This window comes from Hydra viridissima, unplaced genomic scaffold (assembly GCF_058129835.1).
Source record: "Hydra viridissima isolate aposymbiotic clone 2 unplaced genomic scaffold, HvirCarnegie_v1 scaffold_17, whole genome shotgun sequence".
Classification (NCBI taxonomy): domain Eukaryota; kingdom Metazoa; phylum Cnidaria; class Hydrozoa; order Anthoathecata; family Hydridae; genus Hydra; species Hydra viridissima.
Genome location: NW_028324316.1, coordinates 1,493,290 through 1,520,232, shown reverse-complemented (window position 1 = coordinate 1,520,232; position 26,943 = coordinate 1,493,290). Strand labels below are relative to the sequence as shown.

The 26,943-nt window shown below is 29.9% G+C and overlaps 1 protein-coding gene across 3 annotated transcripts; it reads right to left on the bottom strand.

Moving 5' to 3' along the window:
* Positions 1–1,297: 1,297 nt before the first annotated feature.
* LOC145182725 (uncharacterized) lies at positions 1,298–18,499 on the bottom strand. 3 transcript variants are annotated; one of them, XM_090074444.1, is made up of 10 exons: positions 18,231–18,499; positions 14,435–14,501; positions 13,978–14,114; positions 4,465–4,609; positions 4,168–4,379; positions 3,428–3,785; positions 3,213–3,331; positions 2,294–2,452; positions 1,805–2,125; positions 1,298–1,550 (listed from the first exon to the last, which is right to left on the bottom strand). In XM_090074444.1, the coding sequence occupies exons 1-10, from the start codon at positions 18,402–18,404 to the stop codon at positions 1,365–1,367; spliced, it is 1,878 nt and encodes a 625-aa protein (XP_089930570.1). In that variant the 5' UTR covers positions 18,405–18,499; the 3' UTR covers positions 1,298–1,364. The 3 variants fall into 3 exon arrangements, with proteins under 3 accessions (XP_089930570.1, XP_089930571.1, XP_089930572.1); XM_090074445.1 differs by having other exon boundaries at positions 1,298–1,672; positions 18,231–18,494; XM_090074446.1 differs by lacking the exon at positions 14,435–14,501 and having other exon boundaries at positions 18,231–18,456.
* Positions 18,500–26,943: the final 8,444 nt, after the last annotated feature.

Genomic DNA, 26,943 nt, shown 5'->3' with positions numbered 1-26,943 from the left:
ATAACAACTATTAGAAAACATATTTTATACAATTCAATGACATTTGAGTTTCCAACCTCAACCCTAACCATCTCATGCAAAGAGCATCCAACTAAAAAAAATGTCACTGAATCGAAATAAAACTGATAATTAATGTCATTTTCCTTTATTTATTTCAAAAAAATATTTGAATAAAGCAGATTCGTAAAGATTATGACCATAAATATACTTTAAGACACCGTCCTAGGTCCAAGGACAATAAATGGCCCTTTGTATAGGACTAATTAAACTCATACAAAACAAGATCTATTCAAAAGTCCAAGCTGAGAGGAGACTTACGTTATGTCGCATTTAGTAGTTATTGTTAAAAAGAAATGGCTTGAAATATTAAAAAAAATATTTTACTTAGTATTGTAAAACTATAAAGGAACGAAAGTTTATTTCAGACAGTCAGAAATTGTTTTTTGGTTATAACTTACCGCGGCAACGCCCTCTTAGACTTAAAATGAGTTGAGTTGCGTAACTTAAAACTTGAGATTTTAACAATAAAGTGACCCTTGGTACACAAATCTTCAAAAGATCGCAAGAAATGATTTTTGGATTTATTTTAGTCAACTTTGGTTACAAAATGGTTTTATAAGCTTTTATTGACATGAAGTTGGCCAGAGGTTTCTTTAAAATACGTAGCAAAGCTATAATTTGTTAAATAAGTTCTAACATTTTTTTCATATTAATTCAATAGTATAGACAAAAAACGCCTTGAAGCAAAAAGTGGTCAGAGGTACAACAGGTTCCCCTATATTCACACTTGCAGATCAGAAAAGCCGACAACTGAATAGCAAGAATTTTACGTTTATTAAAGATGAAACAACTTGTCACACTTCAAGAGTAAAACTCCAAAATGGAAAGTTTCATAAACTGAAAAATAAGCCCAGACCTCTATCTCAGCGAAAATGTGTGGAAGGTAGTAAAACAGGCACTAAAGATAAGTAGACCACAAATTATACTAGATTTAGAGAACAATCTTAGATCGCTTATCAATAGTGTGACCAAAAGAACAAATGTATTGATGTAAATGACATTAAACAGGCTGTTAAATGTCATTTTGTGAGGATTTTAACAAACTTCCAGGGAAAATAAATTGCTTTTAGTTGACTTTTATGGCTTTTAATTTATTTACCAAGAGATTATACATTTATTGCCTAAAATTTAAAAATTTCAGACAATGGTATAAAGAAGTCTGAAGAAAATAAAAACCACTAGAAAATGTAAAACACCAGAGTATCTGTAGATACTACATGTAGATATTTAACAGACATTCAATAAAACCAGTTATCTTCTGAATGAGCGTAAAATACAGAGTTTTCATATTTTCATATTCAACATTAAAACAAGTCATCAACCTCATCAACTACCTGAAAACTGCCATCTGCATTTGGTAGCAACTCATCGTCATCTTTGGTAAAATCAATATCATCTTTCGCTCCACGTCGCCCTCTCGTTCGTGGTGAACCTCGACCACGTGCACGACCTCTCCTAGTAGCTGCACCTCCTCTTGGAGTAGAAGTATTCTGAATGACAAAATTCTTATGTAAACTTCAAAGAGAATTTAGAAATATTTAAATTGTGGTTAACAGTTCCATTGATATGTTCAGTAATCGTCTACCCAGAAAGGTTCTTTATGCTTCGAAGCCTATAAGCGGAAAAAGGAAATCCGGAAATATCAAAGACATTTTTGATAAAAGCTTGGACATAATGTAAGAAATATTTTTTAAATTCAATCGGATTTCCTTGTTTCACTTTTGCTCAAATAAAAAAATCTGACCTTCAAAATGGATTTCAAAGGACTTTCTTCTTCTATCTTGATATCTTCTTTAGCAACGTTTACAGAATCATCATCACTTTTGTCAGGCTGAACCTTCTGGGCTGAATCTTCCGGTTGAGCGACACTTTCGTTGTCTTCTTTTTTGACGTCGTCAACGTGTATTTCTGCAACATCTACGGCTCCAGAGGACTCTTGTTTTTCTGAAATAATTTCGTTTCCACCAAACACATCATTTATACTCTCTACTTTTTCATTATCTTCACTTTTAACAGTTGTTTCTTGCTTCTCATTTTTATTATTCATAAGTTTTGGAATTTGAACCTAGTAAATGATGGGAAATCAAACGCTCATAACTTTTTTATTTAGAAACCTATATTATTCTGTATTATAAAAATTTTTCAGCACAAACGCAGTCTCTTAAGTCATGAATCTTTATGGGTACCTATAATGAAAGAAAGAAAAATTACGAATTATTACGGCTTTACTTACACAGCTGGATTCCGTTGCAAACAAGAAAGGACTCGATGATACACCAGGAGTTTGAGAGAGTAGAACATTTTTACTTTCTTCTTCAGCTAAAATTGCAGCAAGATCTGCATTCTGTTCCTTTTGTTGTTTCTCATAATTTGGATTTTTTCGCAGATGGACCTAAAAATATTGGCTATATTTATAAACGTTTAAGAGTTGCATCTAAAGAATTAGATAAATGGATGAAAATGATCAGGTAAGAATTTATTGGAGAGTTGGACCAAAAGGTTAACATCTGTCTATAAAAGAAGTAACAAATATATTTCTTTATTAAGCAAATATTTTGATCTAAATCTCTTAATAAGGAAATAGCGAATGTTGCAACAAAATACGCACAGATAAAAAAAAAGCAAACATGTTAGGTATAAAAAAATATAAAAAACTATTAAAAAACATATTACATAATCAAAAATATACTTAATAATTTATGAATAACGTGATAGCAGTAAGACGATATTTTATGCAAGCATCAAAGTTAGAACAGATTTTGCTGCAACACACATTTTAATTACCGTAATTAAAAGAAAAAAATATAATTTAAACTCTAAAAAGAGTTGCTATCACAACATAAGACATAAACAATTAATGAGATACCAAAAACCAGAATAAATTAGCTCTTTGGTATTGCTTATTCTGAATATAAATTTTAAAATGAAATAATACACAAAATTTTTAACATAAAACTGAAAAAAAACTAAGAGTGTTCTATTTGGAGTTAAAAAAGAAAAGGAGAAATAAAAATTGCTTTTTAATTTTTTTTAGTTCATCTAATTACAAGCTATTTCCAAATAAATAAAAAGATATAAATTTACACTTTTACAACTACTTTTGAGTCAATTACTTGATATTAAAAATATTAATGTTTTCTCAAATTTTCTACCTGATAATTGTTCCTATGTAGCTTGTCATTGATATGTGGAACAACTTTAGCAGCATCTTTGATGTAAGCATCACACAGACGACAATGAAAACCAGAAACAGCTTTGACAAATTCACACCCTGAAAAAAAAAAGAAAAAAGTTCTTTCATTTTTGAAAATTTCAGTGAAAGTATGACTTTAATAATAAAAATGTTTCTTTAACTAAACTTCTTTACCAAAAAACCTATCCCCAACAAAGTCTTTGATTTCCATTCTAGACTCGACTAATGATGTAATAGTTACAACATTCTCTTTCTTTACAGCAGACTTTCTAGTCTCCATACTTACAGTAAAGAAGTTGGCAGGGTTACTATTATAGTTCAACCTTTCCTGTTCCTCTCTCTCAAGATTAGCTTTCATAATTAATTTAGCTTGTAGCAACAAAATACTTCGAGCTTTTTCAGATTTCTCATACCAGTCATCTGGTGCTAGATCAATATCAAGTAAATCTCTGGTTTCTTGATAAGTCTTTGCAGTACGAGCTTCTATTACTTTCATGACATGTGCTTTTCCCATAACATGACTTGAAAATGTCTAAATCAGAAAAATATTAACTTTATTAACAATTATATAATTTAAAAAAATAATTTTTTAAAAATTTAACCTTTTTTCTGGTTTATTTACTTTGAAATATTGAGATTACAGTAGTAAAAAGAAAAAAAAAAAAAAAAAACCTAGCTAGGCCTAGATTTACACTTAAGTTTCTTCTCATTAGATGTTTTCAGGATACAAAAAAAAAAGAAAACATTTTTCAGGACAACAATAATTTAATCTGGATAATTATTTACCCAAACTTCTTGTTGAAAAATCTTTTTTTTTTTTTTTGTTTACTTTTTTCTTTATACTTTTAATGTTTCTAAAAAACATTTTTATATTTTTAATATTTAACATTTTTCTAAATTTTTAATAATACTACCTGCTTATTACTTAGAAGAGACCCACATGTTTTGCAAGAGTAGCCTTTGCCAGTGAATGAGAAAACAGTGAGCTTTGCCACATCTTCATCAGCCACATTTCTCTCTATATTATCTTTACGCTGCCGCAGTTCTTCAATGGCATCCATTAGAGAATCAGGTATAACTACCTCACTATCTGGAATATCTATCTCTTCTCTAGCAAGTTGATTATCTTAACATAAATTATAAGAATTTTTAGCACTTTAGCACTAGATATTTTAACAAACCCTATGTTGAAACTTGAAGAAGTAAATTACCTTTCTTTACAGGAGAAAATTGTTTTTTCGATTTCTTACTAAATGATGAAGCACCAGTACCATCACTTCTTCTTTTATCACCAGGACGATTGTTGTGAGAACCTCTAGGACCTCTATTGTTATATTGGCCTCTATTTTGATTGTTCTAAATAGTTAAAGTTTAAAAATATTTCATTTTATATGAGCTCAAACCTTGTAAACTTTGTAATGCAAATTTAAAGAAAATAACAAGTCATTTGAAAATACATTACTAGAATTTTTTTTAAGTGAGTTAATATTGCTTCTTTTATTTAATTAGTATTATTTTTGAGACATGAAGAAAACTACCTTCGCTTTTAAAGACAGTTATTTGTGCTTCAATTCCTAAAATGCGTTTTTATCTCTAAAAATCCAAACTACTGTTTCTGGATTGGAAAATTGAATAACTCATTAAAAAGGATATATAAGCACACTTCACTGCTATTGAAAACTAAATATTCAAAAACCTTCATTAACTAATCTTACACTACAAGAACTTCTTATAAAAAAAAATTGTTTGCACAAAAATACTTAAAAATATTTTAAGATTATCTATTTCTTAAACACTAAATAAAATAGTATAGTAAGCTTTACAGTTTGAAGTTTGAATTTATGAATAACATTTTAAACTAGAACGATGATTCAAATATTCATAGCTAAATATTTAATTTTGAAAGAAGTAATGGCTAGCTTTAAGTTTTAAAAATTTCAAAATATATATATTTTTTACAAGAAGGATATAATTACATTTAAATCACCTTTTGGGAGACTAGGATGAACAAGTGTATCTGTACATATTTTGCCTTTTGAAAGCAAAATGGTACAGATATATTTATGAAAGAAATTGCATGACCAACAAGCCTTGACTTCTCAAAAGACATGGTGTTTTTTTTGCCTATTCATGCTTTGACTCATTATTTAAGATCCTTCTAAAGGGTAGTTGTTTGATATGGCCTTTTACCAGTTATTACAGCACTTTTTACAAATACTGTTAACCCTCAGGTGTGAAATAGTACATCTTTACCCAAACCCTATCGTTTTCATTTGCACATTTTCCCTCAACACCATTATAATTTGATGTACAAAAATTATTGTAAAACTCACCAAATCAACCTCTAACTGATGGCTTTTTCATTTTTTGTGCCAACAAACATCTTTAACAAACTAAGTTATTTATGATACACAAATAATTTTGCTAGATTTTGTAATTAAATTACAAAAGGTTACAAACCGTAACATGCTTTTGTGAATTCAAAAAGTTGTAAGAATATATTTTTGCTGAGAACATTAGTAAGAATATTCTTAAGAACCAATAACTAAATAATCCAACTAACTTTGATTTTATATTCTATGACTGACATTCTGTATTGTTAATCTATAATATCAATTTTTTCAACCTAACCTTATTAAATCATATTTAATTGTTGTTTAAACAGCCTAAATTAAATACAGAGGCTTTAAAAAATGTTATTTTTTTTTGATGGCTTAATTTTTTAAATGATAAGTAGTTAAAAAACATTTTTAATTTCTGAGTTAATCAATTAGCTTTCTAATAATCAATTAGCTTTCTAATAATCAATTAGCTTTCTAATAATATAACAATTATTGGTTCTATTTATTCATTCTGACTTAATGGTAAATTAAAGCAACCCTATAAGTTACTTATCAAAAAAAACCTCAAAATTATGAAGTCAGTAAACATAAACTCAACAACTCTTAAATCAATTATATGTGAATCCTAAAACTTTGTACCTGCTTTGACCAATACAAATTACAAATAAATTCAAAAAAAAAAAAAATCAATTTCTAACCAGTATTTCAAAAGATATTTCAATTGGTAAATTCTTGGTACACCAGAAACAAAAAAAGGACAGCATCACAAGAAATCAAATAATATATATTTTGTCAATCCAAAAATAACACAAAAAGTCAAAGAAATAGCACAATTATCTGGTGTTTCACTATGTCCAAATAATGCTGAAAAAATACAAACTTTTAAATAACGTTAAAGATTCACCAAGAGTTGACAGGCTGTCAAAACTTAATTCTAGAGATCAAAGCTTATTGTATCAAAGGGTTAGAGATCCTAAAATTAGCTACTGAGAATTGTCAGCTGAGTTTAGTAATAAGGCTGGTTACATCAGTTATAGCACATTTTGGTGTCTTAATAAAAAAGGTATTTTTATGTTGCTACCAGAAAACTACTTTAAGGATGACAGATAGAGTTAATAGATGTGGTGTAAGGAAGGACTTCACTTCACTGGCCAGTAGAAGATCTGTCTAAGACCATTTTTAGTGATGAATCAAATTTTGTGGTTAATCATAAATCAAGATTCATTGTTAAAAGATATGCTTCATAGAAATGCACTTTATCGCAAATTTAATGCAACACTTATATATTCTGACTTATTTTTAAAAAAATATATTTTATGGATTTATCAGTTACAAAGATGATAATAATTTTTATTGTTACGCGTCTTGTAGACTTTATTCTGTTTCCTTATTTAATTTCAAAAATATAGCAGCTTTTTATAACTAGCATGTTTTGCTGTAATTAAATCTCACTTCTAAAAGAAAAAGTATGCATTGGTTTTAAATTGTTTTAACAGTAGAAAAGATAACTGTTATTTGAGCAACACATCTGTTCGCAAAGCAGCGTTCTAGAAAAAATCTAAGTTGTGATGAATGTGTTGCAATTATTACTTTGTCCAAGGAAGGATTAACAAATCGCCCACTTGGTACAAGATTTGGAGTGAGTCATACAACAGTTGGTAGGGTTCTGCAATGGTTTGTAGATAGCAATGATCATGCTAGACAGCATGGCCAAGGCAGACCACGAGCTACCAATACTGTGGAGAACTGATTTTTAATGTTTCAAAAACTGAAAGAAAGGTTTACTACTGCTAGAAGTCTCCAAATACAACTTGCTGATGTTGATGGAACTGCTATTAGTCAAGATACCATAAGAAAAAGACTTTGTGCTTTAAATTTACAACCTTGGGCAGCAGCTACTGGTCTCAGATTGTCTGTAGACTACTGAAGAAACAAACTGGCCTTTGCAAGGAGGCATATGAATTGGGAAATACATGATTGGGGAGAGGTCTTATTTACAGATGAGTAAAGGTTTAACCTTGTAAGTTCTGATTGCCACCCAAGAGTGAACTGAAGACCAAATGAAAGGTATTTTACTTGTAACATTCAAGAAACCACTTTATATGGAGGCGGCTAATTGATGGTGTGGGGTGGAAAATCTTTAACATTTCGCACAGAGCATTTTATTGTTGATGGTGGACATCTGACTTCTCAACTGTCTAGGACTTCTCAACGATACATAGCAGAAATTTTAGAACCTTTTCGCAGTCATTGGAGACAAATTCCTTGTTGTGCACAGCAGTAATAAACAATTTACTTTATTCTGTTATTATTGGTTTTGGTCTTTTTTTCACCATCCTCAAAGTCAATTTTATTATTGTAATTGAAACAATTGTGTTTATATGTTCTATTCTTAATACATTTGTCAAAATATATGGTAATATTGGCGACAATTAAAATAAAACGAAATGTATAAGTGGTGTGTTAATTTTGCGGTTTAGTGTATAAGAAAAGATTTTGTGTACCAAGAGTACAAGGTAGTGGCAGCTTGATAGGTATATAGGGATGCATTTCTCATAAGGGGATAGGATTTCAAAGTATTTATACAGGGAGAATTAATCAGTATAAACGAGACCATAGAAAATAAGCTTTTACCTATTACTAGATCATTTTTTGTAAGGCATAAAAATTGGATTTTCCAACAGGACAACAAAATGGGACATACTGCCAACTTGGTGAAAGAGTGCTTTCAAAGGCAACATCTTACTTCTCTAAACTGGCCAGCACTATCACCAGATCTGAACCCTATCAAAAGTATTTGGTCATGGTTGGGTAAGAAATTATCAAGAGAGAATGTGGAAATTGTTGCACAACAGAAACTTGCACTGGAAAAAATTTGAAACAAAATTCCACAGGAATTAAGTATCATCTGATTGAATCTATACTTAATGGTATTTGAACCTGCATTAAAGTATATGATGGACATGCAAAATACTGAATTAAAGGGTGATCTTATATTTTTGCTATATTTTTTTTTACTGTAGATTTTTAACCTGATTCTCTTTTTTGAATGATTTGGTACCAAAATGATATTTTTAATTTTCTTTTTTTAAATTTTAGTTATACAATGTATTCCAAATAAAATCTTTTTGAATAATTAAGCATGTCTAAGTGAATAAGTATAAAAGTATTATTTAGACAATACATCTGAAGGCAAAATATTTGTAGGGAAAATATAAAAGTAATATTTAGACAAATATGAAGGAATGTTTGTGGTAGATCATTTTAAGTACAAGAAAATCCACAAAAGTACTATTATAGGATAATTGGAGATACAAAACAAATCTGGCTCAAAAGAGCCCCAGAAATTGATTGGATAACAAAACATATATATAACATAAAAGTTGTTGAAAAACCGATAGGTTTTTTTTTGAAAGTTTCAAAATCATTTGTTGTGGCTCTTAAGACAACCTTAGCGCATATAAATTAACAGTTTTTTTAAAAAATGTTTGAAAGTGAAATAACATGTTTTCTTTCCATATTTAAGTTAAAAGACTCTGATATCAACATTAGACTTTTGGCAGACTCTACTAACAATTTCAAGAAATAATATATAAGAGAAAATAGTCCACTGACAAACATTGTCATTTGGTATCTTCAAACCTCCACAATTTATTTCTGCAGTATAATCACCAGATTCTCCATAGTAAAATTTAGCTTCTCCTTGCTCTTCCACTTCATTTTGCACAATATATCCAGCAATATATACTAATCCTGCTTTTGTATCTATTTGCAAACTCTTTTCTAACTCAAATTGTCAAATATATCAACAACATTACTGCTAAGAAAGTATCCATATTTTTGGCAGTTATGTCCACTTTCTGCAGATAAAGAATCAATATCTATACCAATATGGAGACTTAAGTTTGCTCTTTGAATTTTAACTTTTTCTACGACATTGTGCACATTTATAAAATATGTGCCTCCAGATCCTTGTTGAAGTTTTCCGAACATTTTTTCTTGTGGGTCAGTTGTAAATGTTCCCAGTATTACATACTTAAAAGAATGTTGTAACAAAAATTTAGTAACAGCTACTAAACCACAACACGTATGAGCTAAAGCTGCACCTGTATTTCTGGTCAACTGAAATTGTCTGTTTCCCTGTTTGCTGGACATTTGTTCTGCCATTGTTGCAAGAGAAAGTAAAAATGCCAGTCTAGCATCATCTGAAGTTAATATGACTGCTCTGTCTGGATCTTTATATAGAACATCAGCATACGGTTCTTTTGTATTGGCAATTCTATTTTTAATTACTTTTATCTTTCAATAAAAGTAATGGTATCACCTGCTTCTTTTATGCTACTGTTGGATTTTAGAGCAGTTGCAGTTTCATCACTAAAGACTTGTAGGCAAGTAGACACTTTTTATCTCTCAATAGGTTTTGGTGCAACAGACACACTTGTAAGTTTAGACAATTCTACAATGCTATTTCCTTTGAGTTTGAACAAACTTAAGATACTAGACCAGCCCTCATTTTTCTATTTCCCATCATATCCATAACATAACTTTTGACTTTTTTCTGTGATCCAGTTATTACAAAAAGATTTAAGTAAATGCACAAAGTCATATAACAAGAACATATTGTCTTTAGTCAACCATGGATCAACACAATCAAACTTTTACTCAATTATTGACTCATATTAAGGCTACAGGTTCATCCTTCCAGCGCTCTTTACTCCTTCTAAAACAAATTGAGTTTGTTCAAAAAGAAATTAAAAATCAAGCTCACAAACTGGTATAATTCTGCACAGATACTGCAGTCTCCCATAAAGTGACACTAACATAAAACTTAAAACAGTTGTTGCTAAAGAGTCTGGTTTATTTAGTGCTTTACCAAAGGTTGAGCCAGCATGATAAGTAGGCGATGATTTAATATAGACTTCATCAATTAAAAGTATACACTTCTTTTGCATTTCATTGTTAAGCTTTGAAAAAACTGAGTTTAAAAACTCTATATCATCTATTACAGAGTCTAGTTTCAAAGTTAGCTTTTTTAAGAGGAAAATACTTGGAAGTTCAAAATCTTCCCTTAATCTTTCATTTAATGATCTTGAAATTGCAAAATAATCAAATGCTCTAACAATAGTTTCTGTGCTGTATTTTTTCTTCCCAATTGTAGTAGAGCTCATGTCACGGATGAGCTGCAAAAGATTCATACTTTTTCTGCCTTTTGTTAAGTTATTCAAAAAATTAATAGCTTCTTGTAATTTCAAGCAAGAATCGATTAAGAAAATCCTATTTTGAGATAGAGATACAATTTTATACCTAACTCCACAAAAGTATCCCTCAAAAGTAAAATCATTCTTAATCTTAAGCATAAATCTGACAATCAAAGAGTTTTCTTCAAAGTCTATTGACTGAGTGATTAGCAAATATTCACCAGAAAAATACCAAGTTACATCAACTACACCAAAATCAATTTCTTTATTTTGTAGCTTCTGATGTAATGATCTAAAACATCCAAACTTATCAGCAGCTAAAAACATATCAGGTTCATCGGCCATAATGTTCCAGACAGATAAAAATGCTTTAAAGGTTGTTCTTCATGGTGTTGGAAAAGTAGGTATCAAACTAGGCTTGACACATATGAAAACTGATGGAGGATCGCAAGGCCTTTTATGGCCAAATATGGTAACTGTAGGGATATCCAGATGAAAAGTGTCTTTCATAAACAACTGTATCTGGGCTGTAAGGTATATTATCTTGTGGAATGGCATTCATCCAACAATTATATTCTTCTTTTTCAGAAGGAAGCCGAAAAACTTTTCCTTTTGTTTGCTTATTGTAATTACCATTACAGTTGGTCACCCAACATTTTTAAGGCAATCTAGATAGATTTTAGATTCAAACAAGATAATATTTTACTTAATTTGAAAATTAACCAAGATGTCGCTAGAACTTATTAATACAAGATAGCTTAAGAGTATTAGATTAGCCCCCAGCCCTGATTTTACACATTTAAGAGGCCTGTTAGTACAGATGGCCATGAATAGGATGCAATCCCAATTTAAAAAATGCAAACAATCTCATTCACTCTTTTTTTTGAACTAAAATGTAAGAAAAACTAATTCATAAATAACAACACTATTTGAGAAAATTAAAAAAGTATAATATTTCTGATATTATTTTTGTTATTTGTCAAAGAATGTGAATAACCAGTTATTGTTAGATTGAAATTTCAAATTAAAACTCTAAATCTGATGTTTTTTTCCTATTCAATAACTTTTAAAATTATTACTCACATAAATAGATGAGTTAATACATTTGACATTTTTACATTATCATTTTTTAATACAAGCTGTATATATATATACACAACATATAGTGTAGTTCAAATGTAAGCACAATGGTAAAAAAATATATATATATTTAAAATCATCCCATTACCTTTATTTTTTTAGCTCATATTATTTTTGGTAATAATTACCTAAAATAACACTTAAGTACAAATATGTGAATGTCAACTGCTGTCAATATTATCAAATCGATATAAAACCAATACTGGAACATCAAAAATTGAGAGTTGTCCCAATTCCATTTTGAATTAAACTTGGTGTATTTAAGATGTTGGTGATTAAAACGGTAATTTTACATTATATTTGCTAACTGTTATATTAGGACTTGTGAAATTGGAAAAATATTTGGTTTGAAACAAACTGTTGAGTTTTAAAGGATTCTTGTTCTACTTGATCTGTTCATAGAGCAAACTGACCAAAAATTTAACTACAAAATATTATTTGAATGTACCAAATCTATTTGGAAGATGTTTGGCTTAGAAACAACTGATATAAATTAAGAATGCAGAAGCAAGGTTTGTAAGAAAACACCATTGAACTCACAATGGTCAAAATGAATCTAACTTTATGACATTTGGTACAGATGGGAATTAAGTACATAAGACATCATGACACTTATTTGGATCCAAAGTACCAACTGTTAAGCATGGCTGAGAAAATTTAAGGGTTTGGGGATGTTTTTCTTCTGATGGTCCTGGAGGCATAGTAGATGGAAATAAATACAAGAACATCAACAAAGACATAATTAATAGGACAGGGAACAGAAAAAATGTCTTTGGATAGATTTTCCAACAACATTATGAACAAAATTATGTAAATATCATTAAAGATATTTTTCAAAAAAAAAAAAAAAAAATTCAAGTTCTTTAAAGCTATATTAAAGATACAAATTCACAACAAAAACTTCAAACTTAATGTCATAATGAATCTTGTTATTCAATCCTAGCTTATTTTCAGGTAGAAATTGAGGCAAAAAGCTATGCAACATTATATTAGGCAATAATAAATAGAATAATTATCTTTTTTATACATATCATTAAAATAATTTTATTTCATTTTTGTTTTATACTTGATTAAAACTTCATGTTTTCTGTTTTGTAATTAAAATTAAAACTTATGTTTTCTGTAATATAATATCAATTTAAAGTGGTTTAATCCTTACTAACAGCATAACAAATAAGTAGTGAAAGTTTCACGAATTTAGCTTGATTGGTTGCAGAGTTATTCAAGAAAGATTGCAGAGTTATTCACTATTGTAGTGCAATAGAGAAATATTAGAAACCGAAGTTGACATGTTTTTGCAGATGATCCCAGGGAAAAATAGACACAAGCATTTAGAAGAATCAGCATCTTGAAATAAAATAGTCAATCTCAATAAATTCTAAGTTGCATTTAAAAGACGTATTATGAGCTTTATCTAACCTATGAAGTCTGAAACCTTATTGGTGCATTACAAATAGTGCTTCAATTCTAAGATTCTAAATAATGTAATTTATTTGACTAAAAGTTTCTACCATAAATTTCTTTTTGGTTTGAAAACACTAGTGATTTTAGGAGGTTTAGGTTAAAATTACCAATATGTTGCCCATGGATTCAATGTTATTACTAGAATGAATGTACACTTTATCCTCATTAAAAATCAGTAAATAAATGTCAGCCAATTTATGAAACAGTACTAATAATTTAAAGAACCTTCTATAATGATTCTATTACTGTTTACTGTATATTATCAAAGACCTCTTGCTATTTTAACAATAGCAAGAGATCTTTGATAATATACAGTAAACAATAAAACATTGCTATTGTTTGTGCAGTTAATTTAGCTAGACATTGAAACCCATGATCTGTAACTAGCCTGTGACCTGTCTTAGCAACATTCAATTTTTTTTTTTTTTATATTTATAAATTTTAAGCTGAAATTAGTGTCACTTAAATGAAATTAGAATAATAGATAAGTAAACCAATTCAGCTTTTGATATTTGAATTATTTTATCATTTTTAATATCCTGTAATAAAATAAAATGAATTGCTATAAACCACTATTTACTTGATTACTAAATCTTCCACCACCTCTCTGTTGCATCAAACCATGTTGTGACTGTGTTGTCATAAAAGCACTCAATAAATTTTGTTGCTGCTTCAATGTTTCTAACATCTGACCATTTAAAAAACCTCCTTGTCCACCTAACAGAGGAATAAATTCATTAATAATAACTGAAACTAGATGTATAAATAGGCAGAAATATAAATATTAAAAAAAAATTATGTACATATATTTAACATACAGTGACACATTAATAACTCTAAAGCCTGAAACACTTTTTCTTAAACATTTTCCAACAATTGAAAACTTTAAGAAATAGAATATGGAATTGGAGGGAAATGAACTTCAAGAAATTGTTGGTTTAAAAATACTTCTATTTTTAAATGAGAAAATGAAAGAAAGGAGATTGGAAATAAACCAACAGTAATTATATAAGATAGAACAGTGTTTTATTTCATACCCCGGTCGCGACCTGTATTGCTCTGACCTCCTTGACCAAAGAATCCACGGTTACGATTTGCTCCTCCCTAACAGAAACCGCAAGAAGACAGTTATAGCTAACAAAACTAAAATATCCTTTTCCATTAGGAGAAAGATTCAGGTGAGGGGTGAGTTTCTGCAATATTTTTTGTGATAGAGTGACATAATTTTGATTATCATTGTGTTTAATAACAGCCACATAACCTATAAGCTAAATATATAACTTATAATTGTAGCAAGCTACGCACATAAGCAAAAAGTACATAGCAAAATATGTATTTTCATGGCAACCTAGGTAGAAACATTTATTTCAGCAATTATAAATTAACTTTATCATTAAAGATACTTGTATTCATGCATCGTCTTTCAATTCCATTGGAAAAATGAAATCATATCAAGATGAGACTATTCATAGAAATATCAAAGCACAGAAATACCAAAAGAAAGACTGTTTATAGCAGTGTTTACACAGAACAATTATAATTTACTGTGGGATGCTTAACCATCATTTTAGACCTCTGTAAACTTAAATGAAGGGAGGTTTTTGAGCAAAAGAATTTCAACAATTGGATGAATAAACTAAATCATAGACAATTTTCATAAAGATAGTTAACAGATAACATTCTTAAGTTTATATTTAACCATGATATTAAAGGATTCAACTTAAATCTGTTTAACTATGAAAGATGACAAAAAGCATATTTAAACTAAAGTGAGTTTGCATATCTATTCATGAAACTCTCATTAGCTGATTGCAATGTCTAACACAAAAAGGAATATTTAAAAAGTAATAGAATGCAACTAGATAACAATATATCATGTAGTTATTTATACTAAATTTATTTACAAAATTTATTGAACAAGAGCAAAAAGAAGATCATGTAAAATTAGATTTTACTTCTGATATTCTATACATAATAACAAATTAATATATACATATATATATATATATATATATATATATATATATATATATATATATATATATATATATATATATATATATATATATATCAAGAGCATCAAACAATTTTTATTGATAATATGATACTATTGCATCATTTATAAAAACTATTGCATCTTAAGCCATAAAAAGGTACAATGACACCTAACAATAATACTTATCATTTATCTGAATTTTAGTACTTTGTCATGTATGTTTTTGAATCACGAATTAAAACCATAAACCATCAAATCTTAAATCATGGCTTGGGATTTGCAAGGTATACTATCAATAAACATTGTGTTAATATTTTCCTCAATGGTCTTTTTTCACCTTTCCTCCAGCTAAATGAACCTCTCAGCTCCATTTTAGGCATATTTCTATATAAAACAATGCCCAATAGCCTTCTGCCAGGAAATTGACTGAGGTTATCAAATAGATCAAACCAACATTTAATCTATCTGATGGATGTGTTTTTTAGGTCATTGTCGAGTTGAAAAACAAATGCTTGTTCCATAAAAAAATAGCATGCGATGCCATTGTTTTTCAAGATAACTTCATAAACAAACTGGTTTACAATTTCTGGGAAATGACACTTTTTAAAATGCACCCTTGAATCTCCTAACACTTTTGAAAAAGCTGATTCACATATATTAAATTGCATAGAAAGCCCCTTATAGGCCAGTTGCAAATGATTTAATCTACTGTGATAAGCAGTCCATAAAGTCTGCCAATTTTGAAATTGTGATATAAACATTCTAAACACTAGTCTAATTATACTTACTCCAACTAATTGAGTAAACAGAAAATTGTAGTAAACACATTGATACAATTCAAACCAATGTCAAAATGTATATACAACTTGTTAAAAAAGAAAAATTAGAATTCTAGTCAGAATACATACATACATGCATACATACATACATACATGCATACACACATATACACACACCAGACATACATACATGCATACACACATATACACACACACACACACACCAGACATAGATACATGTACACACACATACACACACACATACCAGACATACATGCATACACACATATAAACACACCAGTGTTTGAAAGAAGACGTTCCAAAAGGAATGGATTTCTGGGATGAGTTCTTTTTTTGAGGACTGAAGCTTGGAACTGGTTCCTTTTAAAATAACAGAACAAGGGAAGGAGAACGAATTCTTTTTTGAAGGAACATGAACAAAAAGTAATAATTACCTAAAAACTTATAACTTTGCTCTTTGATATAGCTGTTTTTGACAGTTCAAAAACAAGATGCTGTTACTTTTTCTCTACCAGTATTTCTGCTTGCATTCAGACATCAAACTGTAGAAAGGCACACTTCATATTTCTAATAGAACTAAACTATTTTTCTAGTGGCACAACTGGTTCCAAGATTCCACTATTTAAGAGGGTGAAAGATGAGTGAAATAATTAGAATAAAGAAAATCTTTCTTTGGAGAGATTGAAAGTTTATCCTGGAACTTGCTTGAAACAGCTTTAATTGTTAGCAATAATAATGATTAGTAATATTCACTATTTAGGATGGTAGGCTAAGGTATACTTACACAGGGTAGAGTTAACTGTTATGAAGCTGTCAAGTATAAGATAAATGTTCATAGCAAAGGGATTGTATTATGTACAGGCAATATCCTATCAAAATATTTTCAGAACCTGAACCTGAATTATTCTAACTGACATGCAAATAAATGTTTAATTATATTATTGAAATCTTTAAATAAACTTTATTTAACGGAACCCATTTTAAACAGAACTCATTACAAAAACAACCAGAATGAGTTTCTGTAAATTGAACTCTTTATACTTTATTGAGAATACCAGTTTTTTAATTTACCAGCTAATTAATGATGTATATATAAAGAAGTTTATGTTTTAGACTTAAAAAAAAACAAAAACAGCTTTTGCTTTGTAGCCTTTTTATAATTGTTTCATTCAAGTTATCATTTTTTAATGCTTAATTACTAACTACTTAGCTACAATCCATTTAAATAATTTTATCTACCAGAGGCCTACTTTTTAGAATGTTCCTCATTATCAGAGTATAAACTTGATCATTAAAAAAAAAAAATTTATAAACATTTTTGCAACTGAATGACTGAATTATAAAAAGTCATTATAAATGTAATTCCTCATTTGATAATATAAATTATGTAAAATATCTTATATAACTTTCCAAAAAAAAAATTCTTATAAATTCTCTAAATGTAAATAAGATTACTATTTTCACAAAAATATTTATGGCTTGTCTTCCACCAGAAATAAACAAAAGAATAGCATGAGAAAAGTCAGATGTTACAATAAAAATATTTACTGATTTTCAGAATAGTTTACTTGTAAATAAAAACTTGCAATATATAATTGCAAAGATAGAACAATTATTTTCATTGTTTTGAAATAAAGTAGTTTGTTTACCAAAGTGCCTACCTTTTGTCCACCTTAGTAAAACTTTCAATCCTATAAGACACCCTTTAGTAGTGGAATGTCCTCATGAAGATTTGCAGATGAATTTTTTTGTGATTAAAGGGAACATAACAAGGTATTGCCCCATCAATTCACTTTGAAAATGTTTTTTAATGTACAAATAATTTATATTTACACACACACACATACACACACACACACACACACACACACACACACACACACACACACACACACACACACACACACACACACACACACACACACACACACACACACACACACACACACACACACACACACACAAGGAGTTACCTAAGCTAAGAGCTACAACGTTGGTTAAAGCAATTAGGCTTTGTAAAGTAAATAGCATTCTCACCCACTGTCCAGTAAAGGGTAGATCTCTGCCACCTTTGATTTGGGAACTACCTCTAATTACATTGCGAAACGAATTCCCAGAAGGACGACGATCAGAGTAGATATTCTCAAATGAACGATCTTCTCGATGGTTTGAAGGCGGAATCCGACCAAAGCCTCTATCCATTTCGTTCATACTACGTTCCTTTAAGTGAAAAGTAACTCGAAATCAGTAAGGAGTTTTATTCACGTGACAGAGGGTCCGCACATACAACGACCCAAATCCGAAACGTCTTTATACAACTTTCTAACTTATTTACTTATGTGTAATAGGGTGTTATATAGTTTAATATATATATTTAGATTAAAAAAAAAAAACGAAAAACAAATAGGCTAGTATTATCTATATTTTCTATTTCGCAAGTCTAACTGATTTAAGCAAAAGAAATTTATTGCAAAGACAGTTTAGAAACGAGTTCGAAAGAAATCTACCTAAGCTACTTTTTATCACTAGAACTACGACGAAGTTGTAATTAGATGGATAAGTCCAGAATGTTGGCGTCCTATAAAACCACGACTATTTACGAGTTCCGCAATATAAGAACGATTGATAAGAGCATTTCAAATCATTAAGACAAAAATCTTTGTTTCATTATTCTCTTTATATGAGTATCTAAAGTTTTCTACATCTCTGTGTAAAAATAAGCTCAAAGAATATGTACGTCAGGGATAATAGGAAACAGCTCGATAATAAGAAATAACACGATAATAAAAAAAAACCACGATAATTAGGAACAACGCGAATCGATTAATATATTTAACTGAAGGTTTACGGCTTTTCAGAATTCCAAATTCAGGTATTATAAAAGAATATACCGTGGTGTTACCTAACTGAGTCCTATGCTTTTAGAAAGTCCTAATTTAAGAAATGGCAAACTTCGTATATATAAAAGAAACATTTGCGGAAAATAACTTTGCTGATAAAATAACAAAATTATTTTCTCTTAATGCTTATTTTATGTATACGAAATTTGTCATTTCTTAAATTAGGACTTTCTTAAAGCATAGGACTTTGCTGGGTCACACCACGGTACTATGATAGGAATATTTCGTTAAATGTATTGTGTTGCTACTTAGAGATAACAATACAAAATATTTTGAGTCTTCGAATGTCAATACCCAGTAGACAGAATGACGTTGAAGTAACGTTGAAACAACGTCCCAATCCTAATTTATTAAATGTTGAAACAACGTTGAAAGTTGGTGGAATCGGAAACAGAATCCGACGTAGAAAACCATGACGTTAACATAACGTCGATGGTTACGTTGTTGCAACGTTGTCCTAATGTTTAATCAACTAGATATCAACTTCGCATCGTAGACAATGAGATTGTCTCGACAAGAAATTATCTACGATTGTGATAAAAAGGTATATGGGTGCACAAAATAACAATGAAAACCAGTATTTTGCACTATAAAAAAAACAATAGATATACAATAAAAATACATGCAGAAAAATTAAATAAATCAAATAAAAGTACAGAAAATTTTTTCCTTTTTAACACAACAAAACAAAAAAAAAAAAAAATGTAAAAAAAGGATTTTAAGTATTATGTGTATCGTCATTTCTGCGTCGACCACCGCCATTTGATATTTTAACAAGTTCATAATTTCTTTTCTTACTTCAGCCACTGTTATTGAAAAAGAAAAAAGCCAAGTATCAGGTACAAGCTCTAATAAAAAGAAAATGTTTTTGATTTTCTCAACAGTAAAGTATTATTCTATATTTAAAATTCTCTTATAAAACTTAATAAAAAAAGTTGAACAATGTCACCTTTGCATAAACAGTTTTTGTGTTTTTCTTCATATTATCGCCTCCAATTTTAGAAAGTTTGTTATCCTTGAGGTTTAAGAAATCAATTCACAACACATCAATTTATAAAGTATTCTTATAAAAATTTATAACTAGCAAAGGCTCAATTAAAACTTAAAAAAGTAGATTGTTACTGTTAAACAAAATAAAATAAAAAGCAAAAATAAAGAAAGGGAAATGATTTAATGTTTTTAGGGCTAGACTAATTGCTTTTAATATAGTACCGTTTGTCCTTTCACATTGCCCATTGCCTTGTGGGTGATAGGGAGTAGTTCTGGTTTTGATGACCCCATTTCTTTCAAGGAATTTTTAAAGTTTTACGCTTTCAAATTGTGTCCCCCCATCTGTGTGTATTGAAGATGATGAACCAAATAATGAGAATCATCTGGCTGAGGAGATGACGTATAACAGTATCTGCAGTTATATCGTAACACGGAAACGCAAATGGGTATCGTGAGTATTTGTCAACTACCACGAGCATGTATTTATTTGCTGTAGTGGATTCTAGGGGATCAACAAAGTCCATGGATAAACGTTCCCACGGTCTAGTTGACTGAATAAGACGACCTGTTGGAGGCTTGTAGAAACGTGGTTTAATTTCGTTGCACGTGGTACAGTTCTTAGTTAGTTTCCTAATTTCTGTGGTCGAGTAAGGTAAGTTTCGCCTTTTGCAATAATGTAGCATTCTTTTAACTCCCGGGTGACATAGTTGGGAATGGATATAGTGTAATGTTCTTGAGGTACTTTGTAATGAACAACATCGGGAAAGGGCGTCACAGCAGTATTTTCGTGGCCCGGTCTATATGAGATTGTATAGTTGACGTCTGCCAATTCTAAGCGCCAGCGAGTAAGTTTATCGTTTTTGATTTTCGTTGACCCCTGTTTATTAAAAATAAGTGATATTGATCTTTGGTCTGTTACAATGTTAACAAGTGGAACCGAGTTGATTAGATGTTTCCATCTTCTGCAGCATTCCACTATAGTAGCAGCTTCTTTCTCAACAATCGCATGCTTCTTTTCGGCATTTGTTAGTGTCCTTGAAAAGAAAGCCTCTGACCTACCTCGCTGTAGTAATGTTCTTCCAAGGGCTTTGTCGGAAGCATCTGTTTCTATAGTTAGCGGGAGTTTAAAGTCAGGGGAGGCCAGGCATCCTTCAACTAGTTTCTTTTTAAGCGTTTTGATTGCTACTTTGGCATGTGTGGTTAGACCCCGAGATGAAAAATCTTTCCTTGCTTCAATAAGTGGCAGAGTTAGTTCGGTGCAGTTTTGAATCCATTTGGCGTAATATGCAAAAAATCCAATCATTCTATTCAGTTCTCGTAAAGTTCGTGAATCTGGCATATTCATTAAGGCTTCGTATCTCTTAGGGTCGGATTTTATGGTACCGTTCTCAATAACATGGCCTAAAAATTCTATTTGATTTTTTTTGAAAATACACTTTTCCATGTTTATCTCTATATTGACATCTTTAGCCGCGTTTAGGAACCTCTTTAGGTTTATGTCATGCTCATGGTCATCTTTTCCCCCAATAATCAAATCGTCAAGATAAGCATAGGTGTTTTCTAGCTCTTAGGTCTGGATAAATTCGTCCATTACTCGTTGAAAGATTGGCACAGCATTAGTGCAACCAAAAGGTAATCTTTTGAACTCGTAAAGTCTACCATTAGCTTCAAATGCAGTTAGTTTATAGTATTCTGGTCGCATTTTTACCTGATGGTTTGCGGATTTGAGGTCAATAGTACTAAAAACTTTATTGGTTGCTATTTTAAGTAACATGTCGTCAATTCGTGGTGTTGGGTATGAATCTAATGGCGTGTGTAAGTTGATTGTATTTGAATAATCTATTACTAAGCGATTTTTGTGCCCTGAAGATACCACAAAGCATTAAGCACGCTAAGGGCTGCGGCTTACTTGAATAATATTTTGTTTGAGCATGCGATTGATTTCTTCAGTTAAAAACAGGATATTTTTGTTCCGTCGTGATTTCGTTGAGATAGGCTTAATTTTGTTGATATCTACTCCAGGTATTAATGCATATGTGTTACATTTCATGCTGTTTGTAGCAAGACAAAATTTGAGCGGTTCTTTATTTCCTTTAAAGCTGATAATTACGGAAGAATGTTGTGACAGAACATCCATTCCGATAATTGCAGGCGCCACCAAATTGTCAACGACAAGAAACTGTGCTTTTAGTTTTTCGCAAACCATTAGTAATGAACCTCGAAAAAATCCTTTTACTTTTAGAGTGGAGTGATCTGCCAGTGACACCTGTGAAGTGCACCGAGTGTCGTAGACAAGGTTCCATTGCATAGGAAGTTCGGAAGTAATGAATGATTTGTCTGAGCCGGTATCCAATAATGCTTGAGTCTTATTTTTGTTTATGGTGACGTCAATTAATCTACTTGGTGAGTTAATTGCGGCTATGGCCGAAGGTAGTAGTGTACTCTCATCCTCGTCGTCTGTGCATTTTTCGTTCATTGCGGCTGTTTTAGCGTAATTATTTTTGTTTTTGAAAGACAGACGGTTGACCAGTGACCTTTTCTTTGACAGTTTGTACAGGTACGTACAACAATTTGTAGAGTTACGTGCTGGACATTTTGCTTTTGGGTGTAACTTACCACCGCACCAAAAACAAGGTTTGTTAATTGCTTGATTTTTCGTAGCTGCAAAACTAGATTATTTTCTGTAGATTCTAGTAGTCGCTGTCGAATAGTTGGTGAGTAAATTCCTGCAATAAAAGTACTACATATTAATAGGTTTATATTGTTGAGAGACTGTGTAAGACACTTTCTGGCAAACTGCTTTAGGTTGCACATAAAGTTTTCGACTGATTCGCCCTCCTGTTTAAGCGATCGAAGTTTGTGACGCATCATGATAGCCGTTGACTGATTTTGAAACTTTTGGTCAAGTATTGTTATTGGTTCGTTGAATGAGGTTGATTCTTGAATTTATGTAAAGGCTTAAAACTCCGCATAAAACAAATAAAACTTCAAGTTTACTATCTGCTGGTATAACTGCTTTTTCTAAATAAATTGCTAGCATTTTGTTCCAGTAAATATAATCCCCTTCGCTCGGATCGTCACTAAGAACTTTTTAAATATTTTGGCATCCATTTTTATATATATTTGATTAAATTGTTATGAGCCCGCAACAAGATACAATGTTAAATATTAGGCTTTAATCAAATATATAAAGTCACTAAAATAACAACAACAAAGTAAGTTAAAAACGCAAGGAATAAACATAATTAATAAATACGGTTCGCTGAAGCGTTAAACCATAAAGAAAGGGAAATGACGTCTTTAGATCAGGGCTTTTAATATACGACAATCAATAAGAAGTTTTAATGCATATTCATGCATCTCTTAGGTTCTGTTGTAAGGAATTGAATCTAGTAAGATGTTACACGCAATAGATACTTAAAGGAAGTGAGTATAAACACCCTCACTAACAATATTTTTTAACACTACACATCCAGTATATAGTAGAAACTGTCGATATTCAGTGGCTTTTCCCCAGTGGGCACCAAGATGGCTAATAGACATCTCAATAACGTCTCAGACCGGTGTCTAAATGCCATCTAAAAGAAATCTCAATATTAACCCCTTTGAGATATCTGCATAATAGATGTCCTCAAGACACCTCAAATTAGTAATCTTAAAGACGGCTACTACGTTAACACCTCTTAAACGTCTGAATTCAGATGTATTTGAGGCATCTCAAATTAGTCATCTGTAAGAGTACTACCTATCAGATGTCTTCGAGACACCTCATACCAGTAATTTTGAAGACGGCTAATTTCCTTTAAAAAGGTAACAAAGACATTAAATGAATTGGACTAAATTAGTGTTATTTAAAATAAATATCAGATGAGTACTTTATATTGTAAAGATGAAAAGTATATATTTCAAAAACATGCAATACACATATAATAGAAGGTACAATGCAATAAAAACTAATTAAAACTTAAATATATATTTTAATATATATTCTTTTATTAGTTCAGCATTCTTGCGTGCTGGAGCATTTCTTAAAATGCTTTGAGTTTTCTTGTAAAACTCACCTTCCGTTAACGGTCATTCAAACTTTACCAAAAAGCGCCAAGTTATTATACGCAAGCGCAGTAGTAACTTTAAAAAAGTCAAATTTTAATAATGGCTACGGTCCGTAGCAACGAATTTTTTTCTTTAGTTGACTGATTATTTATACATGTTTTCACATTAATCAACATTTTAAACTCTTTCTAAAACTGAAATCATAATAAGCATATCTCAGTTGCATAAGAAAATGAATCAAATAAGCTTAAGACTATATCAAAAAGTTTAAAGTTGCGCTTTTCTAAGTAAATTAACATTCTTGAATATGCTGATTTGTTTACACTCTTAAAAACACATTATCTAATTTTCTGAGCGTAGAAATTTAATAATTTTTTCGTTTTAAGTTAGATAAATTGTGTCTAGATTTGAAACTGTATTCATATCTGAGATTACAATTTTTTTTTGTGTTAAAATATATAGTTCTTCTGACTTATAAATTTTACTATCTATGACAGAGTGTATTTTACTATCTATGACAGTTAGATACCCAGTATCCCAATGACATAGTCTATGTTCAATTCTTAATTTATAATTAAGTAGAGCTATATTAAAATTAATAATAATACAGGGTTCATGGCACTCAGGGAAAACTATATACTTTCCACCGCATGAACTCAGGGAAAAAATATTTAAAAATATAGGAAAAGCAGGGAATTATCAGAGGAAAATGGATTTTCAAAACTGCCATGAACCCTGTAATAATAATTGTATTATTATTATATTGTGGTTTTGTCTTAGTGAAGCTACTGCAATGTTTGCACTTGCTCCACTATGACAAAACCACACATATTATATGGTAGTAATACTAGTCTAATATTACTACCATATAATATATTTGTGTTTATATATATATATACATATATATATATATATATATATATATATATATATATATATATATATATATATATATATATATATATATATATATATATATTCTAATAAATAAGACAATTCTTTTAATTTTTGTTAAAATCATTTATTTTATAAATATTTTCAAAATGGCTGTGGATCTTGGAAAGATCACTTTACATGATGGAAATCATGTCATATTGCCTTTGAACAATATGACGTAATTAATCATTTTAGTACAGATAAATGTTAAATTTAATCAATGTGTAACTTATTAAACTACTTCCTTACAAAAATCAAAAATTTTCAAAACATAACATATGCTAATAAGAACTCCATAATTATAAAACTATAATTATGGAGTTTTAAATTAAATAATCTTGTTCTTTTCCCAATAATTAGTTTTTATAACAATTTATAAAGACTTAGTCTCCATTTATAAGTAAAATTTTAAAATAACTGGTAGTATTAATAAATTTGTATTAAAATATTGCAAAAATATCAATAAATCATTACAATAATTTCTTGAAAACTTATAAACAGTTGTAGCATTGTATACAATTATGCTAATATTATAAAAAAAAATCATTATAATGCTTTCATAAGACTTTTAAACAGTTTTAGCAAGTATATATAAATTTGCTTCTACTAATTTAAAAATAAATTATGAGTTGATAAAATACTGGACTATATATATATATATATATATATATATATATATATATATATATATATATATATATATATATATATATATATACTAATAATAAACTCTCTCTCTCTCTCTGTGTTTGTGTGTGTGTGTGTGTGTGTGAGTGTGTGTGTGTGTGTATAGAGGGTGGAATGGTGAACCTCAGAGGTATTTTTCAAACTTTGACAACAAAATGTTTACGATTAGTTCTGTAACAATATATTTCCTTTGTTTCTGATACATCAGCCTAATTATAGCAAATATTATTTTAGTTAAATAAATTTGTAATCATATATCAAAATATATATAACTATCAATAACTTAAGTTTAGAGGTATTAAAAACAAACCTCATAAATAAAGTTTGTTATGAAAAAAATAATAATGATAAATGGCTACAGTTTAGTAATATTAAATCTTTAACTTTGATAGAGCATAACACATTTTTCACTTTACATTCAGATACTCAAAGTTAATGCCAAGTGATAGTTCTACCAGCTGCTTTCCTGAATCTGTATAATGGTAGGATGTGGCAAATTAAAGCCCACCTTTGATTTGCGTAGCTTATACACATTTCTTATTATTAATCTTGAATAGATTTGCTTACTATTTTTATTTATTATATATAAACACAAATATATTATATGGTAGTAATATTAGACTAGTATTACTACCATATTACATGTGTGGTTTTGTCATAGTGGAGCAAGTGCAAACATTGCAGTAGCTTCACTAAGACAAAACCACAATATAATAATAATACAATTATTATTACAGGGTTCATGGCAGTTTTGAAAATTCATTTTCCCCTGATAATTCCCTGCTTTTCCTATATTTTTAAATATTTTTTCCCTGAGTTCATGCGGTGGAAAGTATATAGTTTTCCCTGTTTATGTTGAAGGATATATTACTTTTGCAACTGAATCCTTGTTCCCAAAACATATAGTTACTATAGTAATTCATTTATCTAATATAGCTACTATTTATTATAAATGTTATAAAGCCACTGTATAGAGCAACTTTTAATATTAAAAAAGATTTAAAAACTGGATACTGTAAAGTTACTTCAATCTGAATATTAAAATAAAAAATATTCCTTGAGTTTTCCCTGATTTTCAAGATTTTCAAGAAAAATTCCCTGACTTTTCTAGGTATTCCCTGATTTTCTAAATTTTAAAAACTTTTCCCTGGTTTTCCAGGTTTTCCCTGAGTGCCATGAACCCT